We start from the raw sequence: 25571 nt of genomic DNA, 5'->3' as shown, positions 1-25571 counted from the left end.
GATATACTGGGAACAACTTGGAATTAAGCCTTTGGGTAAAAGGAAGGGGTGGGGACTCAGAAAGAAAAAAAATACCCAACTGAACTTCAAAGCAAGTTAGGAAGAGACATGGAATACTGACCTCCCTTGGCCATACACACCCCTGAAGCATTTAATTTGCACTCAGATGAAGGAATATGGGCACATTGCTGAACCTCACCAAGCCTCAGCTTACACCTCTGCAAAATGAACCTCAACCATCCCTCACAATCGCGGTGTATGTGGCGTGCAACCAGACAAAGGTGCAGATGACGTGGCAGGTGTTAAGGCTCCTAAATAGCATATACTTCCTGAAAAGACAGGGCTGACCTAAGGCACACAGAGGAAGGTTACCAGGTTTTTAAGCACCAAATTTTTGCTGTAATAAGTTTAACTGTTCAGCAAACATAGGTCATCCTTCAGGAGTCAGCCTAAGGAAGAATCACTAGGTGACAAATGTCCTCAAATCAAGTGCATGGTGAATAGTGTAGAACACACCAGGTCAAAGGTCTGTGGGAACAGGACTGCTGGGACCCAGAGGGCAAGATCTTTGAACTGAATCTCAAAGGTGGCCCTGAACTTCTAGGAGGCATAGGGGAAAGTGCACAATTGGAGAATAAAGAACTTAGGCCGCTGTAAAGCATGGAGTCTGAGATCGTTCTGTTCCTCCATGACCCCACCTGTAAAATGGGCACTAAACTATGAGGTAGGCAACAGCAGAGGAGGAAAAAGAGGTCAGCTGCTGGTGAGCATGACTGTGTACCAGTCACCCCATGAGACTATGGTCTCTTTCCGATTCATGGAACCCCAAGGAGGGCCAAGAGAATATGCATAATAACTTGAGAGCAGAAATGGCAAAAACCCAAAAGCCTGCCCCTCCTGATTTTGAGAAGTCCTCATGCTGGGTGGTCCATGTGAGGGGCAGGCCTGGGCCTTTGGGACACTCTCAAATGAAAGCAGATGAGGGCTCTTATGGTAAAGGGGTATGGGATGAGATCTTAGCAAAAGCAGGACCCCAAGAGGACCTAAGCTCAGCGAGACCCCTTGGCCTTTGGAAGTCCCTGTTCTGCTGATGGGAGTGGGGGGGGGGCGGTAATCCAGACACCCTTGCCTTGGAAAATGAGCTTATTTGGGAAACCCATGATAGAGATAGGTTCCTTAATCCTGGCTCAGGAGATGGAGGGGAGAGCAGTGAGCCTGGGCTCAGGTCCTGGGGGACAGTACTATAAAACAGGGAGAGAAGAAATACCTGTTACATGGGTAGGGCCATGGTAAGGATTAAACTGGGCTCAGCACTATTAATAAATACTACTTTTTACTAACCTGAGAAATATAAAGATATCAAAGGGGGGAAAGTTCCAGGTATATGTATATATTCGCTACGGAGTGAACGGGCAGATGGAGGAATACAAAGTAGACTTTGACTTGACCTGGCTTGTACCGAGCTCCATCTTACTCAAGGATGCACAGGGCCTGCCGCCAGGCTGCTGAGCAAAATATCAGACCTGGGTCAAGTTAAAGGTGAAAGCATTTTGCATAACAATTAAGAAGTCAGTAATTACAAAGACGTAGAATCAAGCAGAAAGGACTATTATTTTAATTACCATCCTCACCATCGTGATGGAGATTGGGAACGTGAAGTGACACAGGAGAGATTTGACTTCAAAACCTGAACTAACTTTCTGAGGCTCACAGTAAGGGCCAGGGAGGAAAGCTGCCCGCTCAGCATGATCTGCCAGAAGCCAGAAAGTTTGCTCTGTGAAGGGCAAATAATCCACACCTCAAGGATCTGGGGCCACCCCAGGTCTCTGATCAGCTTCTCAACTCTGCTGTCGTAGTTCAAAAGCATCCAAAATAATACATATTGGGTTTTATCCCAATAAAACATTATTTACAAAAGCAGGTGGCTGTGGATTTAGCCAGATGGCAGCAGTTTGTCGATTCTGATTTAGATTCAACAGAGTAGAAGGTGAGGGGTGGCCCAGCTGACCTGAGGTATCTCTTTTGTACTAAGTGCACCATGGAAGGTTCTGGATGAAGGCAAGTAAATCTGCTGACCCCAGCTCCCTGAACCCCATATGGCAAAGTCTGTGGAGTGAGCTGTCTCCCTCCAGAGCAGCTCACCCAACACTGGCACCAATGAAGGTCAGGCCTCCAGGGGTGTGATGGGACGGCCTGGGCTCGCTGGGAGCATGAACAGGGCTAGCAAGCCTCTGGGAGTGAGTGTGGCTGTGTGGAGAGTGGCCTGGAAGGGTCACGGCTGCCTGAGTCACTGGCTAGTCCCTAAAGTTGCTCTGGACCCCTGGCTGCCCCTTCCACCAGCCCTGCTGGCCAGGGCTGCTGGCCACTGACGTCGCCAGGGTTGGAGGGGAATCCACAGCCCTGGAGGAGGAGCTGTGGCATCCTGAGCTGGAGACGGGCCGCACTCCTGGCCCGGCCACAGGCACTGAGTACCCCAGGCCAAAGCTCACCTTCTGCTGCAGTCACCAACAAACCCCTGGGGAGCTGGGCATTAGGACTGACCAACACCATGCCAACTTGAAGCTTGAGGGAAGGGGGGTTGAGAGTCACGGGTCACTCCAGGCTCTTGCTGCCTTGCTCCCTCCACCTCTCCCTCCCAAACTGCGGCTGTTGCTGAGTCTCCTCTTCCCTCAGAGCCAGAAGAGACAGCTGTTTCCCACTCCGCCCTGACCCACCCCTCTGGGAGCCTTGGACTAAGAGTTGTGGCCACTTCAGCCAAACGTGACCAGACAGGAGCCCGAGGGAGAGCAGTCGTGTGCGTGCGCGTGCAGGGATGGGGGAGTCTGGTTTATGCCCCATCCCTCTTCCTCACACCACAGCTGGAAGCCCCTTGGGGTGGGGATGGTGCTCAGGACTGAATGAGGAGAGACCCAGGTAAGGGACCTGCACTCAGGCCCCTGGTTCTCAGCAGAGAAATTCCATGAGGAGGGAAGACTGTGAAGTCAGCTAGTTTTGCTGAAAATCTCCCCAGAGCCTGGAGTTTGTCCACAGGAACAATTACCACGGTCTGAATGGCCGCCCTGGGATGGTGTTATTCTTGGGTGGTGCTATTTTCTCCCATTCCAGCACCAAGTTCCTCTCCTATGTGGACACAAGCCTCTCCTGGCCCGGAGCGGCCCCAGCTCCGGCTGGCACAGGACGACTGCTCTGGAGGCAGCTGGGAGCCTGCTGCTGGCTCGGAGGCCTGCATCCTCACATCCTGGAGCCTGCACGCCACAGGGGACAGGACCGTGAGCGTAAAGGCCAGCGCCAGAATGCCAGGGGCTGCTGGGACTCATGTGATCTGATGTGTTTACCACTGCATACCCTGGGCCCTCCAGCACATCTTGAAACACAGATTTCCAGAACAAGTCAGCACTCGCTCTCTGTCTGGTGACTGCCCCTCCCCCCAGGTGCTGACCCACTAGCAGCCGCAGAGGCCCGGGCAGCAACACCCCCTACTGTGCCAGAGCCGCACACAGCCCTGGGCTTGGGAGCAGATGCTGAGTTCAGGATGGAAAAATTTCAGTTCTGACTCAGAGTAGCCCCTTTCCTCCCTACAACCCAGCAGCAGGAACCCCCACCCCGTTCTGGATGTGAGTGAGGGGACGGACCCTTGACCACGTGCTGGGGCTGAAAGAGAGAGGAGCTTACCACTGTGATGACAGAATCTGGGCCTTTCTGTTGCTAAAAACCACGAGCTGGAGTCTGGAGGCGCAGAGTGGCCTGGAACCCAAGCACCTGCGTTCAGATCTGGGCCTGCTGCTGCCCAGCGCCGGGACCCTGCCCGGCAGTGGTAACTGAGGAGCCTGCTTTGTCATTGGAAACACAGTGACAAAAATCTGCCCCCAATGGCAGGTGGACCCTGTTCCATCACGTACGAGATGGGGATAGCAGCTACAGTGTGGGGGTCACCAGTGTCATCAGCATAGTGGGGGCAGCCAAGACCCAGATCAGTCCATTGAGTCTCACCTGGCCTGATGGTGAGTCCCTGTCAGGTGTCACCCAGCTTGAGGCACATCGTGGGAGCAGGGGCACTGTCCCAGGTGCTGTAGAACTGCCTGCCGGCAGAGGCCTCAGGAGGAGCCCAGACACCCTCAGCAAGGCATGAGCTTAGTCCCCAGATGCCACAGGAGGTGTCTACTGGCAGTCGCTGACCTTGGAATCATAGCCTCCAGTGGCTGCTGGCCCCCAAATTGCAGCTAGCCATATACATCCTTCCCCCACTGGCTCACACCCTCCAGGAAGCCACCCCCCTGCCCCACTCCCCCAGCCAACCCCTAGGGAGCGAAGAACTTGGATCCAAATTCTGGCTCTGCCACTTCAAGGCTATATAACATTTCAACTCTAAAAGCATGATTCTCGGTTTCCTTGTCCATGAGATATAAACACTGCTATTTAGCTCACCAAATACCCTGGAGGAGTCCACACCCAGCCTTAGCTCACTGAATAAGACAACCTTAGGAGATGGTCACATCCTTTTATTTAAATGCCAGACCTTAACTTACTTGCTCAAGGTCAAACAGCAGAGCTAGGCCCTGGAAACGGCTAGGTTCTGAATCCAAGTCTGTGTTTCTACACTTCCCTCTATGTCTGGGCAGATGCATGTGCTGTGTATGGACAGACACAGGACACCAAACACTGAGAGGCATGGTCTCTGTTTCAGGGAGATTACATCTTGTCTGGGAAGCAAATAATAAGCAAGGCCATATCAATGGAGGCAAGTGCCATGGAGGGGATAATTGGGACAGACAGTAACTGGGGCAGAGTGGTGGTGGGATGCCTTCTATAGGCAAGGCAGAGAAGTCTAAAAATGATTGATGATGAGGTGGCAGTCTTTAACAAGCCAGGACCCAGGAAGACAGGCCTGACCATGTAGTACAATCCAGGCCCAGAGGGAGAACAGGGAAAACAAATGTAATAAGGCTGGGATGTGGTTGGGCCTAGAGCCAAGTTAAGGACCATGGATGTTTTTTCCTACGGTCAGTAAGAGTCATGATGAGTTTCAAGCAGAAAGTATTGTATTGTAAGATTCACATTTGTAAGAGTTCACTGTGACCTGCTGTTAACTACAGGTATACACAGTCCTTCTGGAAAAGCCTCAGACACACAATGGCACTTGACAAAGGCAATCTCCCCCATCGCCCAGTTCCGTCACCCTGAGCATCTTGGGTAACGTAACCCTGAGCCCATGTCCTCTGAAGGCAGGCTTCCTTTTGCTGTCCATCCCAGTGCCTTGTCCCATGCTCTGCACAGAGTAGATGCTCAGAAAATGCACGACATAGGTGGACTGACACCTGGGAAAACAACTGGAAGCTCCTAAGACTCGAGTCAGGGAAAATTGGAGGGCTTGAATTACACTTACGATCTTGGGTGGTGGAAGGTCTGGAAGACTCTTCTGAGGAGGTGAGGAGTGTTGGCCAGGCTCCCCATTGGCCAGTGGCTTCTGCTCCTCAGGTGCTGTGTGAAGCAAGCAGGAGAGGGTGAGGGGAGGCCAGCCTCCCAGCAGGGTTTCATTATCCAGGCTGTCTGGTCACCAGGACCCCCCAGGGTCAGTTTGAGATGTTAATTACCAGGCCAGGCTCAGCCTGGAGCCAGTTTTGTTTTGCCTCCAAGAATAGGGTACAGTGGTGGCCCAGGTTTGGGGCAGATTCCTCAGCAGGAACTGGTTTGGGGTTTCTGGAAGGCTCTATCCTTTCTCCTCCACCTGCTTTGTGTCAAAAATGGCCTGGCCACAGAGCTCCAGCAAGCAGAGTTGCTGCCAGTGGTCACTATATTGAGACACGCATGGCACCGACCCTGTGATTAAGGTTCTTTCCATGGCACAGCTTAGCCGGAAGGCAATGACCCCAGGCAGTGACTGCTTTTACGCAGATGAGTTCTGCTGAGCCTCAGGCTTGGCAGTGGGGCAGGAAGTAGGTTGGGCCACATTTCTTGTGTGTTTTGAAGGAAAAGGCACCAAAGGCCCTCCTGAGTCTGTTGATTTCAAGGGGCAGCCCAGCCAGCCCCGGGACAGACTCAGCTATATTTGACCTCAGGGTTTTGACAGCTGATGTTTGAGGCCAAGCCTTAAACTTTGCTTGGTGCAAGGACTGAGTGTGCTGAGTGTATGGTCCCACCTCTCTGCACCTTTGTATTGCAACTTCAGGCTGGGAGTTGGAAGAGAGGCTTCTAATCTCTCTTCTCTCCAACTAGAGAGCTGGGCAAACCTCCGAGCCTTTCTAGGACCTGCCAGACCCCTCCGGAAGGTTTTCAGAGAAAAGCAGAGAGCAGAATAGAGCAGAAGACACCAAGGAAAATGCACTGTGTCCCTCTAATGGAAGAAAAAATGTTCTGCCCAAGAGGGCACCCTTGAACAAAACCTTTGACTATTAAGGCAGTTGCTGATGTCATTTCCTATCCCCAGGCCCTCAGACCTCACCACCATAAAATCCAGACTTCTATCAAAAGACATAAATCTGGAACCGTGGGATCAACACCATACACAGCTGGCTTCTTAGAACATTTGAATTATGACTTCCTATTTGTGGGATAATGCTGGGAAGTTGCGAGATTTTAGGGACAGATTCCTTATCCATGAAGGGAACGCCAGACCTTTACAAGGCAAGGAGGTGGTCCGATGAAATATCCCAAAATATACCAACCTAAAATACCATCCACCAAAATGGAACTTCCAAAAATAGTCGCACTAGGCCTGTCTGTGTTGCCGGATGGGAGAAGGAGGGGGTGAGACAAATGAGGTTTAACCCTCCCCCGCCCCGCCCCCTTATCCTGGGACACCTGGCCAGGCCATCGGCATGCCCAGCCCCATACCTTTGTCTTGGGACTCAGCATTTGGTTGCTTGTTGACAGTCACTTTGTTCATATAAATATACTCCTCATCAGAACCTGCCAAGGAAGAGTGGAAGACACGACATTCATGTGGTTTCATGAAGGAAAATCAGTCGGGAGAGAAATAGCATCTCCCCAGAGACATTGTCATCTGCTTGGGTTCCAGTAAAAGCACAGAACATTTTTTGAGTTGATTGAAAGAGTCCATTGTAGCATGAGTTGACAAATTTCAAAAAAAAAAAAAAAATAGAAAGAAAGAAATATCTACTTGAATGGTAGCTTTCTAGCAGAAGGGAGATGTGTGGGGTGGAGGCTAGCAGCTTCAGGAATGAAAGCCTTAAGTGGAAAGTGACCCATAACTCAGAGATGCGCATCGCACTCTGCAAAGCAGAGCTTTCTCTGGGTTTATAGCATTCATTTAAATTGTAAAACATTTTCATACAGTCACTCTCATCCTAGTCTGAATTACTTGTAGGGGCTAATCAGAGCAATGCCTACACAAGATAGATTATGTTGAAGGTTTGAAAATTTAGCCCCCAGAACTCTAGTTGGGGTACCACTGTGGAGGCCTAGATAGCCAAAACATGAACTTTGGGTTTGGAGGGGTAAGGATGCTAAAAATTAGAAGGGGCACCACCAGCCTCCTGCTGTTCCACATTGATTATACCCTGCACCTGAACAGAACAGCATCCTTTAATATCATTTCTGTGAGCAAAATCACCTTCTTAGTGCCCGGGCAGAGAGAGGCCAGTCTCCTCACGCTTGGTTTCTAATGTCCCAAAGACTTTTTCTTCAGAAGCCCGCAGAGGAAGTTCATCTTAGTGTTTCTCATCTTGGAAATCCTTCTGCATTTCTTTCTGAGGCCCTTAGTTTGCATTTCCTAGAAACTTGTGGCTGATAAATTCCAGTGGTTGCGGACTGAGTTACTAAGCCAAAGGAGCCAATTCTAACTCCTGGCAAAGGAGGCAGTGCAGCATCCATGCTCCTGACTGCTGGACCCCAGCCAATAGGCCTGGAAAAACAGCCCAGAACCCAGGGGAACAGGAGGCTGACTCATTGGATCTGTCCTCTGCCATCAGCTATGGGACTGCCACCTCAGCTCCCAGCCCTGCCAGGACTGATCGACAATGTCGCCCCTAGACCATGGCCTACTACAACTAATGGAAGGGAAGGATGAGGTCTAAACACAACCACAAATTACAAACTTCTACTGACTGAGACCCAGAGGGATTAGTGCCTTTGCCAGAACATGGTACAGGGGACAGATGGTCAACAGTGGGAGGTAGGATATGGGGGTGTTGGCCAAGCTCTGCCATAAACTGGGTCGTTCTGGGCAAAACACCTAACTTGTGTGCCTTGGCTTTTTTGCTATTAGAGTGTGGGAAACAGTTGTGATGAAATATTGTCTGTTTCCACCTAACCCTCAAGTTTTCAAGAGTACAAGATTCAAGTATTAGGGCATTTGAAAAACTGAAGTAATCATACAGCTATCAAAGATTTAAAATGACAGCCTAAAACACAAGGATTACTCATAGGCTAAATAACGGGAAATTGGTGAAATAAATCAGATGTAACAGCATGTCACCTTTAAAAACGGATCACTGGAGAATGTGTCAACTGGCACAACCATTTTGGAAATAATTTTGGAGGATAATTTAATGTGTTCATTTTCTTTGACCCAGCATGTCTACTGCCAAACATTTATCCAGAAGATCACTTTAGCTTGTAAACAAAATTTTGAGGATATTCACTGCAATGTTGAATGAGGAGTTTTTGTTTTTAAAAAACAAAAAAACAAAAAAACACATAGATGCCTACAGATGGGGCATTGGTTGAACATTCTTGTTCATCCATCAGTGGACAGGACCCAACTGTGAAAAAATGACAATGTAACTCTATGTCTGCCTTTACAGGGATATCTGAGACTGAAAACTAAAGGATCGGGCCTTGGAGTGCACGCGCACGCACACACACACACACACACACACAGAGAGAGAGAGACAATACTTGGAAATGTGCACAAGGAACAGTTCAAAATGTAAAGATAAAAGCAGAATAAGAGGCAAACCACAATTACAGAAGATACCAAGATGACACTGATCAAGATCAAAATGAATAGAGGCTTCCCCGGTGGTGCAAGGAGTTAAGACACAAGTTATGAAGCTGTCTGCAGCCTCTGCAGCATGAGTTCGATCCCCAACCGGCCCGGGAGTAACCCACATGGCATAGCAGACCGCTCCTGACTCGCCCGCTATCTAGTCAGTCAACCCACCTGTTCTGTTCCCCACTCTGTCTCTGGTGAATCCTCTCACCCGCCCCCCCCAACACCTCTGGCCTGTACCCCAGTTCTTGTATGCATAAATAAATAAATCTTAAAAAAAAAAAACAAAAAAAGATCAAAATGAATAGAAGGAAATCATGTTTAACATTCATTTTATGTTCATTTCTTTTTTCATATTGTTGACCAAGCCCACACTCTGATACAAAAAAAACAACAAAACCAAAAAACGAAAAAAAAACAGTAAGATATTGTTATTTTTTTACTGCCGGATGCTAAGCAAGTGCTTCCTCCACAAGATGGCCACTTGTAATTAACACAGAAGACTCCACCAGCCACCTTGCCAGGTGCTCTGCTGGCCATGACTGACCAGGTTTTGATTTCTAGAGGGTTGCTAATCCAGTTCTAGTCTAACGGCGTAAGATGTTCCAGAACCTTCTATAATGATGGAGAAGCCCTATGCACTTGGCCCTGAAAAGGGGAGGCTGCTAAGCAGTCCCATGGCTGGAGGGAGGTGACATTCCTAGGGTAGAGAACCTTCTTTCGTCCTCTCATCTTCAGAAGTGTACTAAACACCAGCACTATGCTGGGTGCTGGGGTGATAGCAGAAAACAGAAAGGCCTTCTTTGTAGAAGGTGTTCCTTCCATGAGAGCTGAGTAAGGGGTCGGGTAGAGGGACATGGTCCCCCTCTTTGGATGACAGAACATTTGAAACTATTGGCGGGGCAGCTCCAGAAACTTCCCCAGTTTCCAAGCAGGGCATTAGGGGCCCCACAGCTCATGGGTGACACAGCTCATAGGTGAAAGCAGGAACAGCAGGCCCTCTAAAACCCATGTCTGGATGTCACCATTTAGACAAAAAGCACAGAGAGTAGAAATTTCCAGTGACAGTATTAAAAGGTGAGAAAACCAAATGGACAATTCCATTTCAAAAAAGGCTCTTTTTCTCTCTTTCCCTTTCCCCCAAATGTATGGGAGTAAACAATAGGTTAGTCAGTGTAGACCATGGACTCTCATGGGATGATCAGCCTAACCTAATTTTCTGGAAGATACTAGAAGATACACAGTGAGGCAGGCCTGGAGAACTGACAGAGGAATTTGGATGCTTTAATTTAGGGGGTAGGGATTGGATTCAGTCCTCACAGCACAACCATCAATATGGGGCAGATCAATCAGGAATGTGGGGTATTCAGGACATTTCATGGTGAGGTTCCCCTGCCCTGCCCAGCCCTTGATCTGCTGCTCATGACCATGAGCCTCAAACAAGTGATTTTTGGTTCCCTGGTTGGTAAGATGGGGATAACAACAACTTCCTCAATGATTTGGGACGAAATTATATGACGTGATCACATCATTCCAGAAAACACAGCCCTGGGGCAGGGTCAACCAAACGGTAGCTGAAGTTACAGGTTTCCCCCACTCTCTGAAAGTAGAACTTCTTATTTGGTATGATTTGGTAGGTTACTTTTGGGGTCTGGAAATGCTATTCCCACTAATTTATATGGAATTTTTTTGCGCATTCCCAGGCCCCCCAAATTACCTACCAAATAGTAACATTCTCTTTTCGGATAGTGGGGGAAACCTGTTTAACTTCTCTGCTTATTGACGTGCCACAAGGAGGATCAGAAGGGAAGTTCTCTAACAGTGGCTATTTGTAAGTGGATATCAGAGCTGGGAATGGAAGTAGCAGCCATGGGTTTCATACAGCTGTACACATTTGTAGGGGTCTGGGTGGTGCTCTGGGGGAGATTCACACAGTTACAACTGGCTGCTGGCCAGTTCCCAACAGCCACCTGCAGGCTGCAAACACCAAGTTGGTACAGGCCTGACTTTATAAAAACAGAATATACCCAGATCCAGGGTGAAACAAAGATCATTCTACAGGAATGCTGCATTAAGCCAAAAAGGGAACACAATTCAGGGGGTTCAGACAGAGAGTTAGAGCTAGGAATCATGATCAGATACCATCACAGAGGGATTCTCCCAAAAGAGATATTTTTTATCACCAAACATTCTCAAGGGGTGCACAGCCAACTGGCATGGGGTGGGGGGTAATGCTTTTTAAAGAGTTCCACTGACAAATCCTTCCGGGAGTGACTCATCCCGCTCCAACTCACCTGCCTTGTAATGTGGATTTCCCACCTGCCATTCCCACGGAGGGCTTTCTTTGATGTGCTGCTGACCACACTCAGTGGCAGGCCAGCCAACGCTCACTACAAAGCCAGGAGGGGCCTGGGAACCACAGGCTGGCTCGGGGAGCTGCAAGGGCGACAGAGGGGCTCCAGAAAGTGTCTCTGATGAAAGGCTGAGAGGAGCCAGGATGATTCCACAGAAGGCAGGCTGCCAGGCATATAGCAACACGCTGCAGCTTTATGATTCTCTGTCACTCAGAGAACAGAAACTTGTTCCACTGGGAACAAAGAACAGGGCCTTCAGATGTAGCCTGGTGGATTCAGGCTGGCAGGAAGGGCAGATTTCCTGACTGAGGACTGGAGCACGGATTTCAGCTGTTCCTGTCTCGAGGATGGGTTAGATATCTACTCTTGGTCCCTCCCTTTCTGTCCTCAGACGTCACTTCTAATTCTCCAACATCCAATAGATAGATAAATTCAACTAAACCGCCTTGATTTCACAAGGTTTCCTTTGAAAAGTTTGTCTGAATATGCTAGAAACAAAACCATCTGTCCCCACGAGAAACCCTGAAAGTATGTTCAGAGCAGGCTTATTGTTCATAATAACCCAAATCTGTGAACAACCAAAGGCACATCCACAAGGAAATGCATAGACAGTCTGAGTCTCTTCACAGGATAAAAAACTACTCAGCAATGAAGGAACTACAGGCACATCCCACAGCATGGGTGGATCTCCTGAGTGAAAAGAACATAGACATAAAATCTATACTGTATGATTCTATTTATGTGAAGCTCCAGGGAAGGCCATGGTAATCTATGGAGAGAGAAATCAGGATGGCTGCCTTGGGGGGGTAAGGTGAGGAAGTGGCAACAAAGAACTTTTCTGGAATGTTCTGGAAGACATAGAAATGTTCTATTTCTTGACTTGGGTGATAGGTACACAGGTATATGCCACTGTCAAAACTCTGTAATTTGAATGCTTGAGATCCATGTACTTGGTTGTATCTAAAATTGATACTAATAAAAATACAGAAGAAATCATGAACTTGGGCTCTACGACACTGGGAAAGTTATTTAAACTCTCTGGGTCTCTGTTTTTTCATCTATAATAACACTGACCTCATAGCGGTGTCGGGAAGATGAAACAAGTTAATACGAGCACAGGTAGGAAGTATTCAATTAAGCCTTAGCTGTTATTATAAGAGCTTATTAGCCTTTCTCTACTCCCAACCAGCAGGGAGAGCGCATTAAAAACACTAACACCTCCCTCATGGGCACTGTGTCAATTGTTAGGGACTTCTGTGGCTCCCCCCTCCAGTTACATCATTCCTGCCCTATTGTTCTGGCCTGGGCAGTGTCCCCTCCAAATTATATGTCAAGTCCTAAGTCTCAAAACCTCAGAATGTGGTTGCATGTGGAGCAGGGTCTTGAAAGAGGTCGTCAACATTAAGAGAGGCCACTGGGTGGCCCTAACCCCAGGTGACTGGTGTCCTTGTAAGAAAAGGAGATTTTGATGCAAACACAGAGAGAGAAGCTGGTGTAAAGACCAGGGAGAAGACAGCCATCCACAACCCTGCCACACCCTGGGTTCAGACTGCTGGCCCCCAGAACTACAGGACTGAATGTTGGCCACGACGCCCAGTGTGTGGGCCGAGTGGACTAATGCAACCATCTTGTTTCTGCGGGATCCTCCCCGAGCCCCGGGACCACACTTACTGCTGCTCTTGGTGTAGAGCCGGAGGAGCTCGGCCAGGCCACACTTCTTCACCAGGGCTGTGCTACTCAGGTTCTCCTGGTCCAGGATCTTGAGAAAGTCCTCCAGCTCTGTCAGCAGCTGCTCCAGGGCTGGGACAGAAAACAGACAAGCCTTATAGCAGCTGCCTTTTCTCCAAAGGCCCAGTGCAGATACACTCCCAGCTCCTGGAGCTACCCACTGACCCTGATTCCCAAAGGAGGAGTTTGGGGGTAGTCTGGCAGCATGTAGGGGTGCCCAGCCAAAATGTGGATTCCCAGTGCAAGGAAAACATGGGTTTTGTGGAGGGACAGTGGAAGGCAGTCCAACTCAGTCTACCCAGTCAGAAAGAGTCTGGAAACTGAATTTTCTCCCTTGAGAAAGGTCACTCATAAACAGCTTGGGGTCTGGATAAAGTGAACCTGCAACCATCAGAAGAGACCTGATGGTTAATCCTTGCCCCAAAGATGGTGAATAGTCACTCCAAGGAGATGAAACAGGGATTATGTTTTCTCTGTAGAAATAGACACGACCCATCCAAAACCATGCTTGGGCAAACAAAAGCCTCCCATGATGGAGTCACTTCAACTGTCACCAAATCCCAAACTTATTAAGGGGTCCAGTGCCATAGATCCAGAGGTCAGATGATGGATAAGAGCCCTGGCTGAGGCATAGCCATCACAACTGCTGTTACTGCGAGTGACCAAGACCTCTACTCGAACATGGCACTGCTTTTGCCAATGGGGCCCTCCTCTGGCCCTCCCCACCTGGCTGGCTCTTCAGAATCTGCCCCTCAGGTAGCAGTTCCTTGGGGGTTGTAAACACCCCTTTCCAATCCTGGTTGCACTGGAATCATCTGGACAGCTTCTAAAACTCCTGATGCCCACACAGATGGTCCTGAATTTCTAGGAGTGAAACCCAGGAACCAGTCATCATTAAACCTTTTCAAGTGGTTCCAGTATGTGGCCAACACTAAGAACCAGTGGAAACCAGTAAGAGGCCACGCTGGAGACTGTGCCCACACAGCAGCCACGAGCTCCTGACAGAGCCTGTGTCACCTGCCATGGGAACCAGGGCAGCGATGCAAGCTCACCGGGCTGTTTCCTTATCTGTCAAGTGGAGAAGACCCAGCCCGTCTCCTGAGGTTGTTGCAAAGAATGAATCTGTGAAGCTCTTCTTGACTGAACTTATGAATCTCAACAGTAGCCAGAGTGTGGTGATCTTCTCATCCTGGTTGTTTAGGGTAGTTCTACTTTGAACCTTGAGACCACTATAGTGCTTTCTAGAGCGTCTGCACCAATTTCCTTTCCCTAGTGGAGTAGAAATAACACTTGTTATTTCTCATCTTTTTGAGGACAGCCATTCTAAAGAGGCGAGAGGGGGTACCTCACTGTCGTGTTGATTTGTATTTCCCTGATGAGTAGTGAGTCTGAGCACCTTTTCAAAGGCTAAGCAGAGCTTGCCAACTTTTAGCAAGGTCATCTAGCTGGATGTCTTCTTTAGAGAGATGTCTATGCAGATCTTTTGCCCATTTTTTAATCAGATTGTATTTCTGCTACAGAATTGCATGAGCCCTTTGTTTTAGATAAAACCCCCTATCAGATATGATTTCCAAATTAGTGTCTCCTATTCTGTAGGGTGCCTTTCACTCAGTGATGGTTTTCTTTGCTGTGTAAGACATCCTGATTTTTCGTCTCACCCTGTGGCATCATCAGTTATTTATTTCTCCACCAGTAGTATCCTCTTTTAGTTCCCCTTTACAGAAAAAAAAAAAAAAAAAAAAAGAAGGGAAAAAGGAGGGTCACGTCCTCAGAGTAGCCTTCCCTTGTCCAAAACACGTTTCTTTTTATTCTCTATCTCAACATTTAATTTCTGCCTTCATAGCCCTAATCACAATTTATTAATAACATTTTATAATAGGGTGGGAATTGTATGGGGAATATAACCAAAATGAAAATGCATACATTATGCAAAAATGAAAAATGATGTAAGAATTATATAATTCATAAAAAGAACATTTTAAAATAAAATCTATAAATGAGCAAATCAACAATGAAGAAAGAAATCGTTTTATTTATCCTGCTCATTTTTAAATTGTATGTTTGTCGCCCCCTTGTCTAGTCTGTTAGCTCAGCGAGTCAGGATTGTACCTAGCTTATATCTTTGGCTCTATGTGTTGGATGAATGTTTGTGGAATAAATGAGGGAATAAACTTGTTCAACATCTACTAGTTCGCAACCATTCTAAGCAGTAAGCATCATCATGCCCATTTTGCTGATGTGGGCCTGGTGGCTCGGCAAAGGCCCATAAGGTCCCCCCATGGCCCATGGCAAGGGGCTGGTTTCCTGTTTGCCTCCAAGGCTGAGCTCTTGGCAACACGCCACCAATACCTCTGCGTAGCCTTCATCCTGCATCCTCTGAAGGCCTGGCTCCCCAGCCCAACAGCCCTAACTCCCTCTTTAGAAGAAGCAGCCCTTGCGCGCTCCTGCTCCAAGAGAGAGAGCCCAGTAGCCTGTTTCTGTTCAAACACGCCTTGGATCTTTGTGGGCCAGTGGCCTCTGAGCTCCATTCCTGCAAACCCAGACTCCTTGGAATGAATGCAGCCATTGACTGGGAGGCCAGTGGAGGAAGAGGGGGGAGGCTAGGGTGTATCTGGGGAGAAAGTGGTAACAGCAGAGGGAGCGTGACTGTCAGATCAAACCCCAGGGACCGCCAGCTGGCTCAGGTGAATGGGCCACTCTCACAGGCTGGCCTGCTCGTGGAAGAATTGACCAAAGCTTAAAAAGCACAGAAACCTCCTCTCTCCGCATTCAGCGTCCTGGTAAAGGCTCAAGAGCCAAGCAGGTTCCACTGAGGTCAGTGCCAAGCGTGCTCTGCCTCTGGGAGCCAAGTGGGGGGTTGGGGGGGAAAAAGGGGGAGTCTAAGCAGTCTCGTGCCTCATCCCTGGGGATCGGGAAGAACACTGCCGGGGTTCCTAAGAGGCTCCGGCTTTCCCCCAATTTATTTAAATCCAGTTAGACTCTTAACGGAGTGGGTTTTGAAAGGGCACCACCAAGATCTCTCAGAACCCAAAAATCAGTTCGGGTGGGGCCTCCCAGTAAGTTTCCCTAAACTTACTGGGTAACTGGAAAGGAGAGTGGGGACTTGTGCCTGAGCTTTGCAAGCTCGCTGAGGGGGCCAGAGCAGCACAGGCGAAGCTGTTTACAGGGCGCAGCACCAAAAGGCCAGGGGGTGCACAGGTGCCCCCACCGCAGAGTGAGGAGGCCAGACAGGAGTCCTTGGCCGGCCCAGAAGGCTTCTGGGAAGAGGCGGCAGTAGGTCAAGGGCCTTAAGAGTTGTTTTTTGTTTTGTTATGAACAGCTGTTGATGAGTTTCCTGCTGGCTGCAGGAACCCAACTGGCTGAAGAGCAGTGAGCTTAAAGTCCAACCAGGAAAACAAAGGACGATCGTGAGAGAAGGACACTGGGCCTTGAACCGAGCTACAGTAAATAAGGAAAAATGAAGGGGCCTTGCCAGGCAATTAGATCCTGGAGCTGCCTTCCTCCTGACCCTCTGCTCTCTGCCAGGCTGTTACTGCTGCCACTTCTGAGCTAACCCAACAAAACAAAAAGAAAAAAAAGAGTAAAAACCGAAAGTGTCTCTTCACTTCCACATCCTCAGCTCTTCCCCAAAGCTCCCTGATTCCTGGAATCAGGCTTTGTGTTGTCACGTGAGCAACTATGTGCTAAGCCAAAGGGTAAAAGGAGGAGACAAAGGTGACCTAGTGGAGTCCCCAGGCTTCCTGGGGCCCACCAACTGGAAAAGGGGACTCGGTGTGTACACAGGGAAGAGAGAATTCAGGACTGTCTCCATGGATTGGGGAGGTACCCAGAAAACAGAGAAACTCGGAATTACCAGGGAAAGGAATTTATAAGCTGGCCCCTGAGGAGTGCACACGAGCTCACCAGGAAGAGGCAGAGGTGTTTTGGGTAAAGGGAGTGGGATGTTCTGAAGACGTAAGAGCTGAAAGCACACAGGGTGCTATCTGAAGACCCCAGTAGCTCTGTGCATCAGGGCACACAGCATGGGGTACAGGGGCGCGTGGCTGTGAAAGGGGAGAAGGTGGGCTCTGGGGCCAGACCTGTGGAATGAGATCATGGGGGGCAGATGATAAGGGCTATTATCTATTTCCCTAAGGAGTTAGCACCTAAGCCTGAAGGCTCCAGGTAATGCCATGGGGAAGGTCTCTAATACTGTTTTCAAGTGGGCTACAGAGTGGGGAGGAGACCAGGAAGGGAGGCCAGTTACTGCAGATGGGAATGACCACCTAATCACAATGGGGGGCACCCAGGAGACTGCAGCACCCCTGACCATTTCCAATTCTCCCCACCACCTGCAATGCAGTATGGAACTGGACTCCCGAGACTGAACTGCAACCCAGTTGGGTCACCCTGCAGCTAGGCGTGGCACTGGGCTCAGACACAGGCATGCCAGGTCCAGGGCACCAGCTGCCCACTGACCACAGTCACTCCCAACTGCCAGGGAGTGTCTCTGGACCACGGCCTTTGCTCTTTGTTCCGTCCAACTCCACAAGGCAGGGGGATGGGCCACGTGTCCCACGACAGGTAGAGGCTGTGGGACTTGTGCTGCGAACGTCAGATGTGCAGCCTTGAAGAGAAGATGCCCCTGGTGGCTGCAGCCTGGGGACGCCACGTGAGCCAGCAGGCCGTGGTCCCTGCCATCAGGGAACCAACGGGCCAGAAGGATGGAGAAAGCAGAGGTGCATCCCTTTCCTCTAAAGGGGCTCTGCTGGCTGAAGCGTAAGCACCAAGGCTGACAAGAGGCAGGGCTGGGAGCCAGATAGTCAAAACGCCCACATGTCACCCGCCTTCCCCAGGGGCCCCACCTCACCCTCCGAGTTCCATGCTGGTCCCTTCCTCACAAAGCTGCCCCCCGTCCAGGGGTTTTGGCAGCATTTGCCTCCCTGGGTGCCTCACTGTCAAAGCCAGTTACCCCAGTGGCCTCTGTGGGTGCCAAGTCCATCTCTGGGGTAGACCCTGGCCCATCTGGCCAAAGGTCAGCCTTCGTAGTTCGGGTCTCCCACACGGCCAAGGCCAGTGACTCCAGCCATCATCATGCCCCGAGTCCAGCTACAGACTTGGAGATAACAATCAACAAACGTCAGGCCCCAGCGCCCGCCAACCTTCCGAGCCCACGAGGCGGCGGTGCTGGGGAGGAATGTGGCCATTTCATTGAGACGCTGGAAGGCACTGGTCCCCCTTCCCTCTCCCCACCGCCCCCACTTCTCATGTTGGTGTCTTCCTCTGGTCCTCTCGTGGAGGGAGGGAAAAATAAGCGTGTTGTTCATTCTGGAAACTGTAAGCCCTTGTGTGGGCTTTCCATCCTGGCTCTGTTAAAAGTTCAGAGTTGTCTGCCCAGGCTCTGACAAATCATCAATAAGATTTTTGTTCCGACCCCAAAGGCCCACGCAGAGCAGGCCTGCTCAGCTGCCGATTCATTGCCCTGGGCGCTGGCGAAGCCGGCTGGGGTGACCGCCTCCCCTGGGGTTTCCTCATCGCCAGGAGCCTTGCTTTTTGGTGACTAGTTTCCCAACCATAAATGCCTTCCCGGCATGCTGGAAAAGCTGCTCTTCAGGCGGCCCCTGCTGTTTTATGCACATTTTTATTTATTCAGCTGTATTTGCTGGAGACCCAGGTTGAGCATGGTTTTCCTTCCGAACATGAAACTCGGCTGACCTAGTCCTTCAGCACGAAGACAGTTCTCCTCTTGCACTCCAACAGTCCCCAAGATCAAGACTTGCATCCACCCAACTGCTGGGACCAAGCAAAGTTACAAACCTGGCGGAAGTTTCTGTGATGAGCAACTGCATTTACTGGTGGCAGTGGAGGGGGGAAATACAGCACCCTCAAGTCCTCCCTTCATCCAAGAAGAGAGCCATCAGCCCCAACCCTCCTCCTTCGGCTGCCCCAAATACAGGCCGAGTGCTTACCAAGCACCTGCTGTGCACCTGGCAGGCAAAGAGCATGTGGGCCTTTTTGTTGTTTCTTATGGGGTTAATGGCATTAAGTGCATCCCCAATGTCAGGCAACTATCACTGCCACTAATTCCAGAACTTTCGAATCATCTGAAACAAACTCACTAGGCAGTAGCTCTCCACTTCTTCCTCTCCCTAATTTGTGGCAACCACCAATTTTGTTGTGTGTCTGCATGAAATTGCCAATTCTGGATATTTCATGCTAAATGGGATCACACAGTATGAGGACCTTTGTGACCAGGTTCTGTCACTATGTGCAAGGCCCCCCGGCTCACCCACGTGGCCACCTGTGTTAGAGCTGTATCCTTCCTGTGGTTGGAAAATGTTTCATGAAGTACACAGCCCCCATTTTGTTTATTTGCATTAATGAGGAAGTGAGTTTTTCTTAAACAAAAAAGGGTATAATTTACATAGTTTGATTTTATTGTCTAGTTTGATGTTTTGACAAATGCACTCAAGTTGTGAGTGGTGAGTGGTGACTAATACTGAGATACAGAAATTTTCATCACCCAGAAATGTTCCTTTGGGCCCCTGTGTGGCTGATCCCATCTCTCCTCCCAGGTTCTGGCAACCTGCACAGGTCTTGGAGTCTGACTTATTTAATGTAAGGCACTGGAGACTCATGCAATGCTGTTGCTTGTTTGAGAAGGTGTTTCTTTCCATGACTGTTATGTCGTGTTGTGTTATTGTAAGAATGCAGGCTGTCCCTACGCACTTCCCCTGCCAGCTGATTCTGCACAGACACAGCAGGGACCTGTGTCACGCACTTCCTGCGGTCTTGAAAGGGCTGGCCATGCCTGCTCTCAGCACTCTGAGCCACGGCCACTCGGGGCATGTTTACAAAAGGCAAAGCAGCAGGGCCTCCCTGGTGGCGCAAGAGGTTAAGCGTAGCACTGTGAAGCTATCCTCAGCGATTACCAGCACAAGTTTGTGTTCGATTTCGGGCCAGGGAGCTGACCCACATGGCGCAGCAGACCTCTCCTGTCTCATCCGCTGCTCCCCTCAGCAGTGTAGCAGTGTATTTCAGTCAGTCTGCCTCTTCTGTTCCCCACTCTGTCTCTGGTGAATCTTCTCACTGCCCACACCTCTGGCCTATACCCTAGTTCTTGTATGCATAAATAAATTAAAAAAAAAAAAAAAACACCACGGCCTCGCTGGTGGCGCAAGGAATTAAAATGCAACCTATGAAGTTGTCTGCAGCCTACTGCAGCACAAGTTAGATCCCAGGCCAGGGAGCAGCCCACATGGCACAGCAGACCTCTCCTGACTCGCACGCTCCCCTCAGCTCCCCTCAGCTCAGTCAGTCTGCCTGTTCTGCTCCCCACTCTCTCTCTGGTAAATCCTCTCACCCCCTACACCTCTGGCCTGTACCCCAGTTCTTGTATGCATAAATAAATAAATCTTTAAAAAAAAAAAAAAGGCAAAGCAGCGAATCTCAGCATTTGGCTGCACATTGGAATCACCTGGGAGATTAAAAAAGAAAAAAAACTCCCAGGACCAGGTCTACCCCTGCTGTAACTTCACTAGGGTGGTCTGGGGATCAGAAGTTTCCAGACCTTCCCAGGCGACACCAACCTTCAGGGAAGGACCACCAACAGAAGTAAAGGAGTGATGATCGCTTTGTAGGAAGCATTTTTTACTTTTTAAAATGACTTATAAGATTCCTTAAAAATCAAACTTCCAAAGTGTATATGACTCCATTCTGATCTTCCTAGATGCATGCCAATTTAGAAAGTCACTTGAAAATACTTTTGTTCCCTTCCTAAGTCCTCTCTCTCTGACAGTAAGGTGTGCACAGCAAGGACGCTGCTGCCTGTATGTTTACACATCACTGAACTCAGTTCCTCATCCTACTGAAATAAGTGGGGGCTCCTATCACTGACCATCAGCATCCAAAAGATTTTGGAGACTCCCTTTCCTGCCAGACTGTAGTTGCTCATGAAGGCTTCAACCCCAGGAGGCAGAGCCAGAAATGTAAATAACTTTCTCCAGTATAAATACTCCAGGAGTTTTTCTTTATCTTCATCTCCAAGAAAAGGCGAGGGGGAGAGGTTTTGCTTCATTTACTAGCACTGTGAATGTGCTGCGCCCAGCAGAGCTTGACCTTCAAGATCAGTTTGTCATATAGATTTCTTTTTGCAAGATCTGCTTTTTCTCACCTATCTTGGAGTCTCATCACTTAAAACACTTTCCCCGAGAAAAGGCCTCCCTCTGCATTCCCCGATGAGCTGTGTGGGCTGCAGAGATGGGACAGATGCTTTGCTGTGGCTTGCACCACTGGAAAAACAAGCGAGATGCTCACTGGTGACCTCTCAAATGGAACAAACCTCCCCAAAAGCAGAATTCCAACCCCAGCTAAGGAGCCAGCTGGAACCAGACCTCCACAGATAGGGCCTTTTGGAAATTCACACAGTCACAGCCGGAGGCCTCAACCCGAGCACAGCCAGGCAGAAAGGGCACAGGCCATCCCTACAAGGCCTGGCCCGATGTGCCACCAGCCAATAGTACATGGGCATTACTTGGCAATTCTCCCGCCTTTATTGTTTTATTTGTCCCATGAATTCAAATCCTCGGTCCCCAGTGAGATTGAAGGCTCCGAGTAGGTAGGGACCACATCTTCCTGTTTGGTTTCCCCTCTGTGACTAACAGGGCATTGCTCAAAGTCAGTGCCTGGACAACATCTGCTGAACACAGGCTTACACACTTACACACACACATGCGCATGCACGCACGCAACCTGATGAAAGTGCCTCCTGAGTTAAGTTGGGGGCTGGGCTGAGTGTCCATCCAGCAGGCCCTAGCAAAGGTCCATCCAGTCCCCACCTGGGTCATGATACTCATCACCAGGAGGCAGGTCCTGGCAGGTGAAGGAGCTGGGAGGGCTGAGACTTCTCACGGGATGGTGCTCTGGTGAAAAGGGCAGGGAAGGGGCTTGTTCCCTTTGGGAGCAGAAAGCCAGGGCAAGAAAGACTTGACCCCCAGGGCACTCCAGAAGTTCAGGGGAGGGGGCACAAGGGCAGGCGAGAGACACCAGGTTCTAGCAGCCACTAGAGTCCAGGCCAGACAAAGAGGCTTTGGGGCCTAGGAGGCCTCTGTTCCCTGCGTTCATTTAGAACATTCCTGAAACGCAATCTGCCAGAAGAGTGGATTCAGTCAGAGTCTGTGGAGGCCAGTTATGCGGGTGGGAGGCGCAAAGTTTCAGCTGGGTGGCTCCCTGGTGGCAAGTCACACAACTGGCACAAACCATTTAAGTTCTGAACAAAAGACTGTCAGAATCACTCAAGTTCACTTGAAAGTTTGGGAAGTTCTGTGTCTGATAAGAGAAGGCTGGAAAGTAAGAGTGGTCATCTTTCAGGGGAGAGGTATTAGGGGGTTTTCACCCCTTCGTCCTTCATCTGGAAGAGCAGTGAGTTATTACATGGAGAAGATATATTGGCTGCAGCCACCATGCTCTGGCTTTGGCTGCCAATTGAGGCCTGTCCTTGTTCACTGCTGTTTATATTAGCGGACAGGACATAAACTAAAGATGATATATGCAAAGAAAAAGAAATCACACCATTCTGATTTCCTGCTTCTTCCCAACATTTGGCCAAAGTAATAGAACACCATTGAGTGGATGTGCTGGCTGGGGCCTTTTCATCCTGGAGTTTTGCTAGGGCTTCTGCCTCCAAAGAGGTCAAAACCCACCCCAGCAGTCCCAAGCCACCACCACCCTGCCCTGCAGCCTGACTCGGTGCCCAACAGTGGCTCCAAGGAAGATGGGGGTTAAACAAAGACCTCTCACCGCCCGTGCTACTGTGGCTGGGCCTGCTGGCTGCTGAAATCTAGTACTTGTGCTCTCTCTACACTCTGGGGTGTCTTGTGATATGGGGCACACCTTTCTCCCTGGATTCCTTGCCCTTCCTACCTGTACAATGCTTCTAGATTCGCACTGCCTAAATCTTAGTTCTAAATCTTGGTTCACTCTTGGATCTACCACATATGAGCTATGTGACCTTGGGGAACTTAATCTCTCTGTGCCTCCATTTCCTCAACTGAAAAATAGGACTGATAATAGCGCCCACTTCACAGGATTAGTGTAAAGTTCACAAAATAATCCCATAAAGTAGGGCCTCCCCGGTGGCGCAGCGGTTGAGCACTGGGTTGCGAAGCTCCCGCGGCCTCTGCGGCCCAGGTTCAATCCCTGGCTGCTCCCCGCCCAACGGAGGAGGGTCCCACATGGCGAGCAGACCTCTCCTGCCGCCTGCTGCTCCCCTCAGCAGTGTGCCTTGGTCCTTCTGCCTGCTCTGCTCCCCGCTCTGGCTCTGGTGAATTCTCTCACCCTCCCGCGCTTCTGACTGTACCCAGTGCATGTATAAACAAACAAACAAATAAATAAAATACGTGCCTCTTTAAAAAAAAATTGTTTAAAAAAAAATAATAATAATCCCATAAAGTAAATGTCAGCTACTAATAATCCCAAATTTCTCCTATATGATATAGATGGATAGAAATTTAAAACACATGTACATTTTAATTTTAGTAGGACAGCTTCAAAACAGTGATCAGAAACTTGCACTTCCATGTTCACAGAAGCACTATTAACAATAGCCAAACTATGGAAACAACCCAAGTGCACAAAAACAGATGGGTGAATCAAGAAGGTATGGTGCAGACACATAACGGAATATTACTCAGTGGTCAAAAAAGATAAACTCATGCCATTTATGGCAACACAGATAAGACTGGAAGGGATTATGCTAAGCAAAATAAGTGAGAGGGAAAAATACTGGAAGGTGTTACTTACATGTGGACTAGAGAGTCCAGACAAAGGATCAGAAAGTGCTAAACTTAAGAACTAGCCCTTGGAAGCTGCCTGTGGAACCCAGGCATTTAGAAGGAGAGGGGGCGGGGAAGAGGGAGGGGCTAGCTCCACTGGGGAGGGAGTACAATGGACTATGGCAGTGGACTGTGGGTGGTGGTGGGAGCATTATGGTAAGTAACAGCACCAGAAAGGGAGTGGAATCCTATACTTCCAAAATGCAAACAATGTAAACCAGTGTTGCCTCAGTTAAAAATTTAAAAAAAAAAATCGATTACAAATATCCTGTTGGATTTTGCAGGACTACCCCACTATGTCTGGGCAGAAGGGCAGCTGAGGTGGAATTCGGGTTAAGCCCCTCTGAGGACTCACCTTCCTGGAAACATGCAGGGCTGAGAATAAGTCAAGCCTTTCAAGGCTTCCTGTAACTTCTAGCCCTGGACTCAACAGGTTCAAGTCAATGCCAGAAGCATAAAGCAGAGCAAGAAAGGGCGTTAGGTGGGATCTAAGAGGTAGCTACCAACTTCTTTAACTTCTTTTCCACCCTCTGCCTGTCTAAGCCCCCTGGTCCTGCAGCACCACCACCCGCCTGCTTTGACAGTCATCCCAGGCCTGTTCCTTGGAGCAGAGAGTTCAACGCTCTTATGTTAAAATCACTGCCTGGAATAATTTTAAGGAATATCCCAAGAATGCCCAAAAGACAGCCTATTTTTTCCCCCTTCCCAAGCATCTGCTTCCCCTTATTTGTATATAATTTTCCTTGGGAAAACCCTAATGTCCATCCTGACTCTGGGGAGGGTGGGAAGTCAGATGCCCTTGGACAGAGCCAATCAGAGCATTTTCTACCCCAGATGCAGTGACTGGCTTGGGGATGGACACATGACCAGACCAAGCCAATGAGCGTAGCTGTGGGACTCTCCCTGGAAATGCAGGAATGGGAGGTCTTCTCCCGCAAGGTCTCTGAGCTACTAGAGCCAGCCCCAGGCCAGCCCCAGGCCACTTGGGCATGTCCAGAAATAGCCTACCTGAGAAGGAAAACAGCCTGGGGATGTGGGGGACATTTTAGGCCCTGGATTCAACCAAAGACTCAAACTAGCACTTCCCCTACGCCACTCAGTTATGAGTGGAATGGCCGAGAAGACCAATTTTTTAAAAAACTAAGCCAGATTGAACTGGAAAAGACGAGGCCCACAGCACATTTGCTGACCCTGGAATCTGACCAGGCAGCCTGCATACACAATTTCAGTTCACCCTGCAAGTTGGCTTTATCATCTCCATTTCACAGAGGGAAGACTTAAGACCAAAGGCCCCAAGTTATCCCAGCGTCAGAGTCAACAGGTCTTTATCCCATTCAACAGAATCTACCTTCAGGTCAAGATAAACTTTTTAAAACAGACTGTCAGAGAATAAAACAACATCTTGTTGAAAGCAAAGCATAAGGGGGCCTCCCTGGTAGCGCAAGCAGTTAAGATGCAACCTATGAAGCTGTCCGCAGCCACTGCAGCACAAATTCGATCCCCGGCCAAGGAGCTACCCACATGGCGCAGCAGACCTCTCCTGACTCTCCCGCTGCTCCCCTCAGCAGGGAATTTCGGTCAGTCTGCCTGTTCTGCTCCCCATTCTGCCTCTGGTCAATCCTCTCACCCCCCACACCCTTCGCCTGTACCCCAGCTCTTGTATGTATAAATAAATAAATCTTTAAAAAAAAGAAAGAAAGCAAAGCATAGGGAAAGATCCAGGAAAAA

At 49.3% G+C, this 25571-nt stretch overlaps 1 protein-coding gene across 5 annotated transcripts in view; it reads right to left on the bottom strand.

Annotated features, from left to right (window-relative positions):
- AFAP1L2 (actin filament associated protein 1 like 2) overlaps positions 1 to 25571 on the bottom strand; it is a gene marked incomplete at both ends in the record, with an annotated part of 85572 nt that overhangs the window by 19175 nt on the left and 40826 nt on the right. For 3 of the 5 annotated variants that reach the window (XM_084245627.1, XM_084245628.1, XM_084245629.1), the window contains 3 exons: positions 5384 to 5478; positions 6832 to 6906; positions 12976 to 13104. In XM_084245627.1, coding sequence (XP_084101753.1) covers positions 5384 to 5478; positions 6832 to 6906; positions 12976 to 13104 — 299 coding nt within the window. Of the gene's footprint in view, positions 1 to 5383; positions 5479 to 6831; positions 6907 to 12975; positions 13105 to 25571 lie in introns of those variants that run through there. The other 2 variants (XM_084245626.1, XM_084245630.1) reach the window with 1 other exon arrangement.

Source organism: Talpa europaea (genome assembly GCF_964194135.1).
Source record: "Talpa europaea genome assembly, chromosome: 10".
Taxonomy (NCBI): domain Eukaryota; kingdom Metazoa; phylum Chordata; class Mammalia; order Eulipotyphla; family Talpidae; genus Talpa; species Talpa europaea.
Note: the sequence above shows the minus strand (reverse complement) of the source record. Positions and strands in the feature narration are given on the sequence as shown.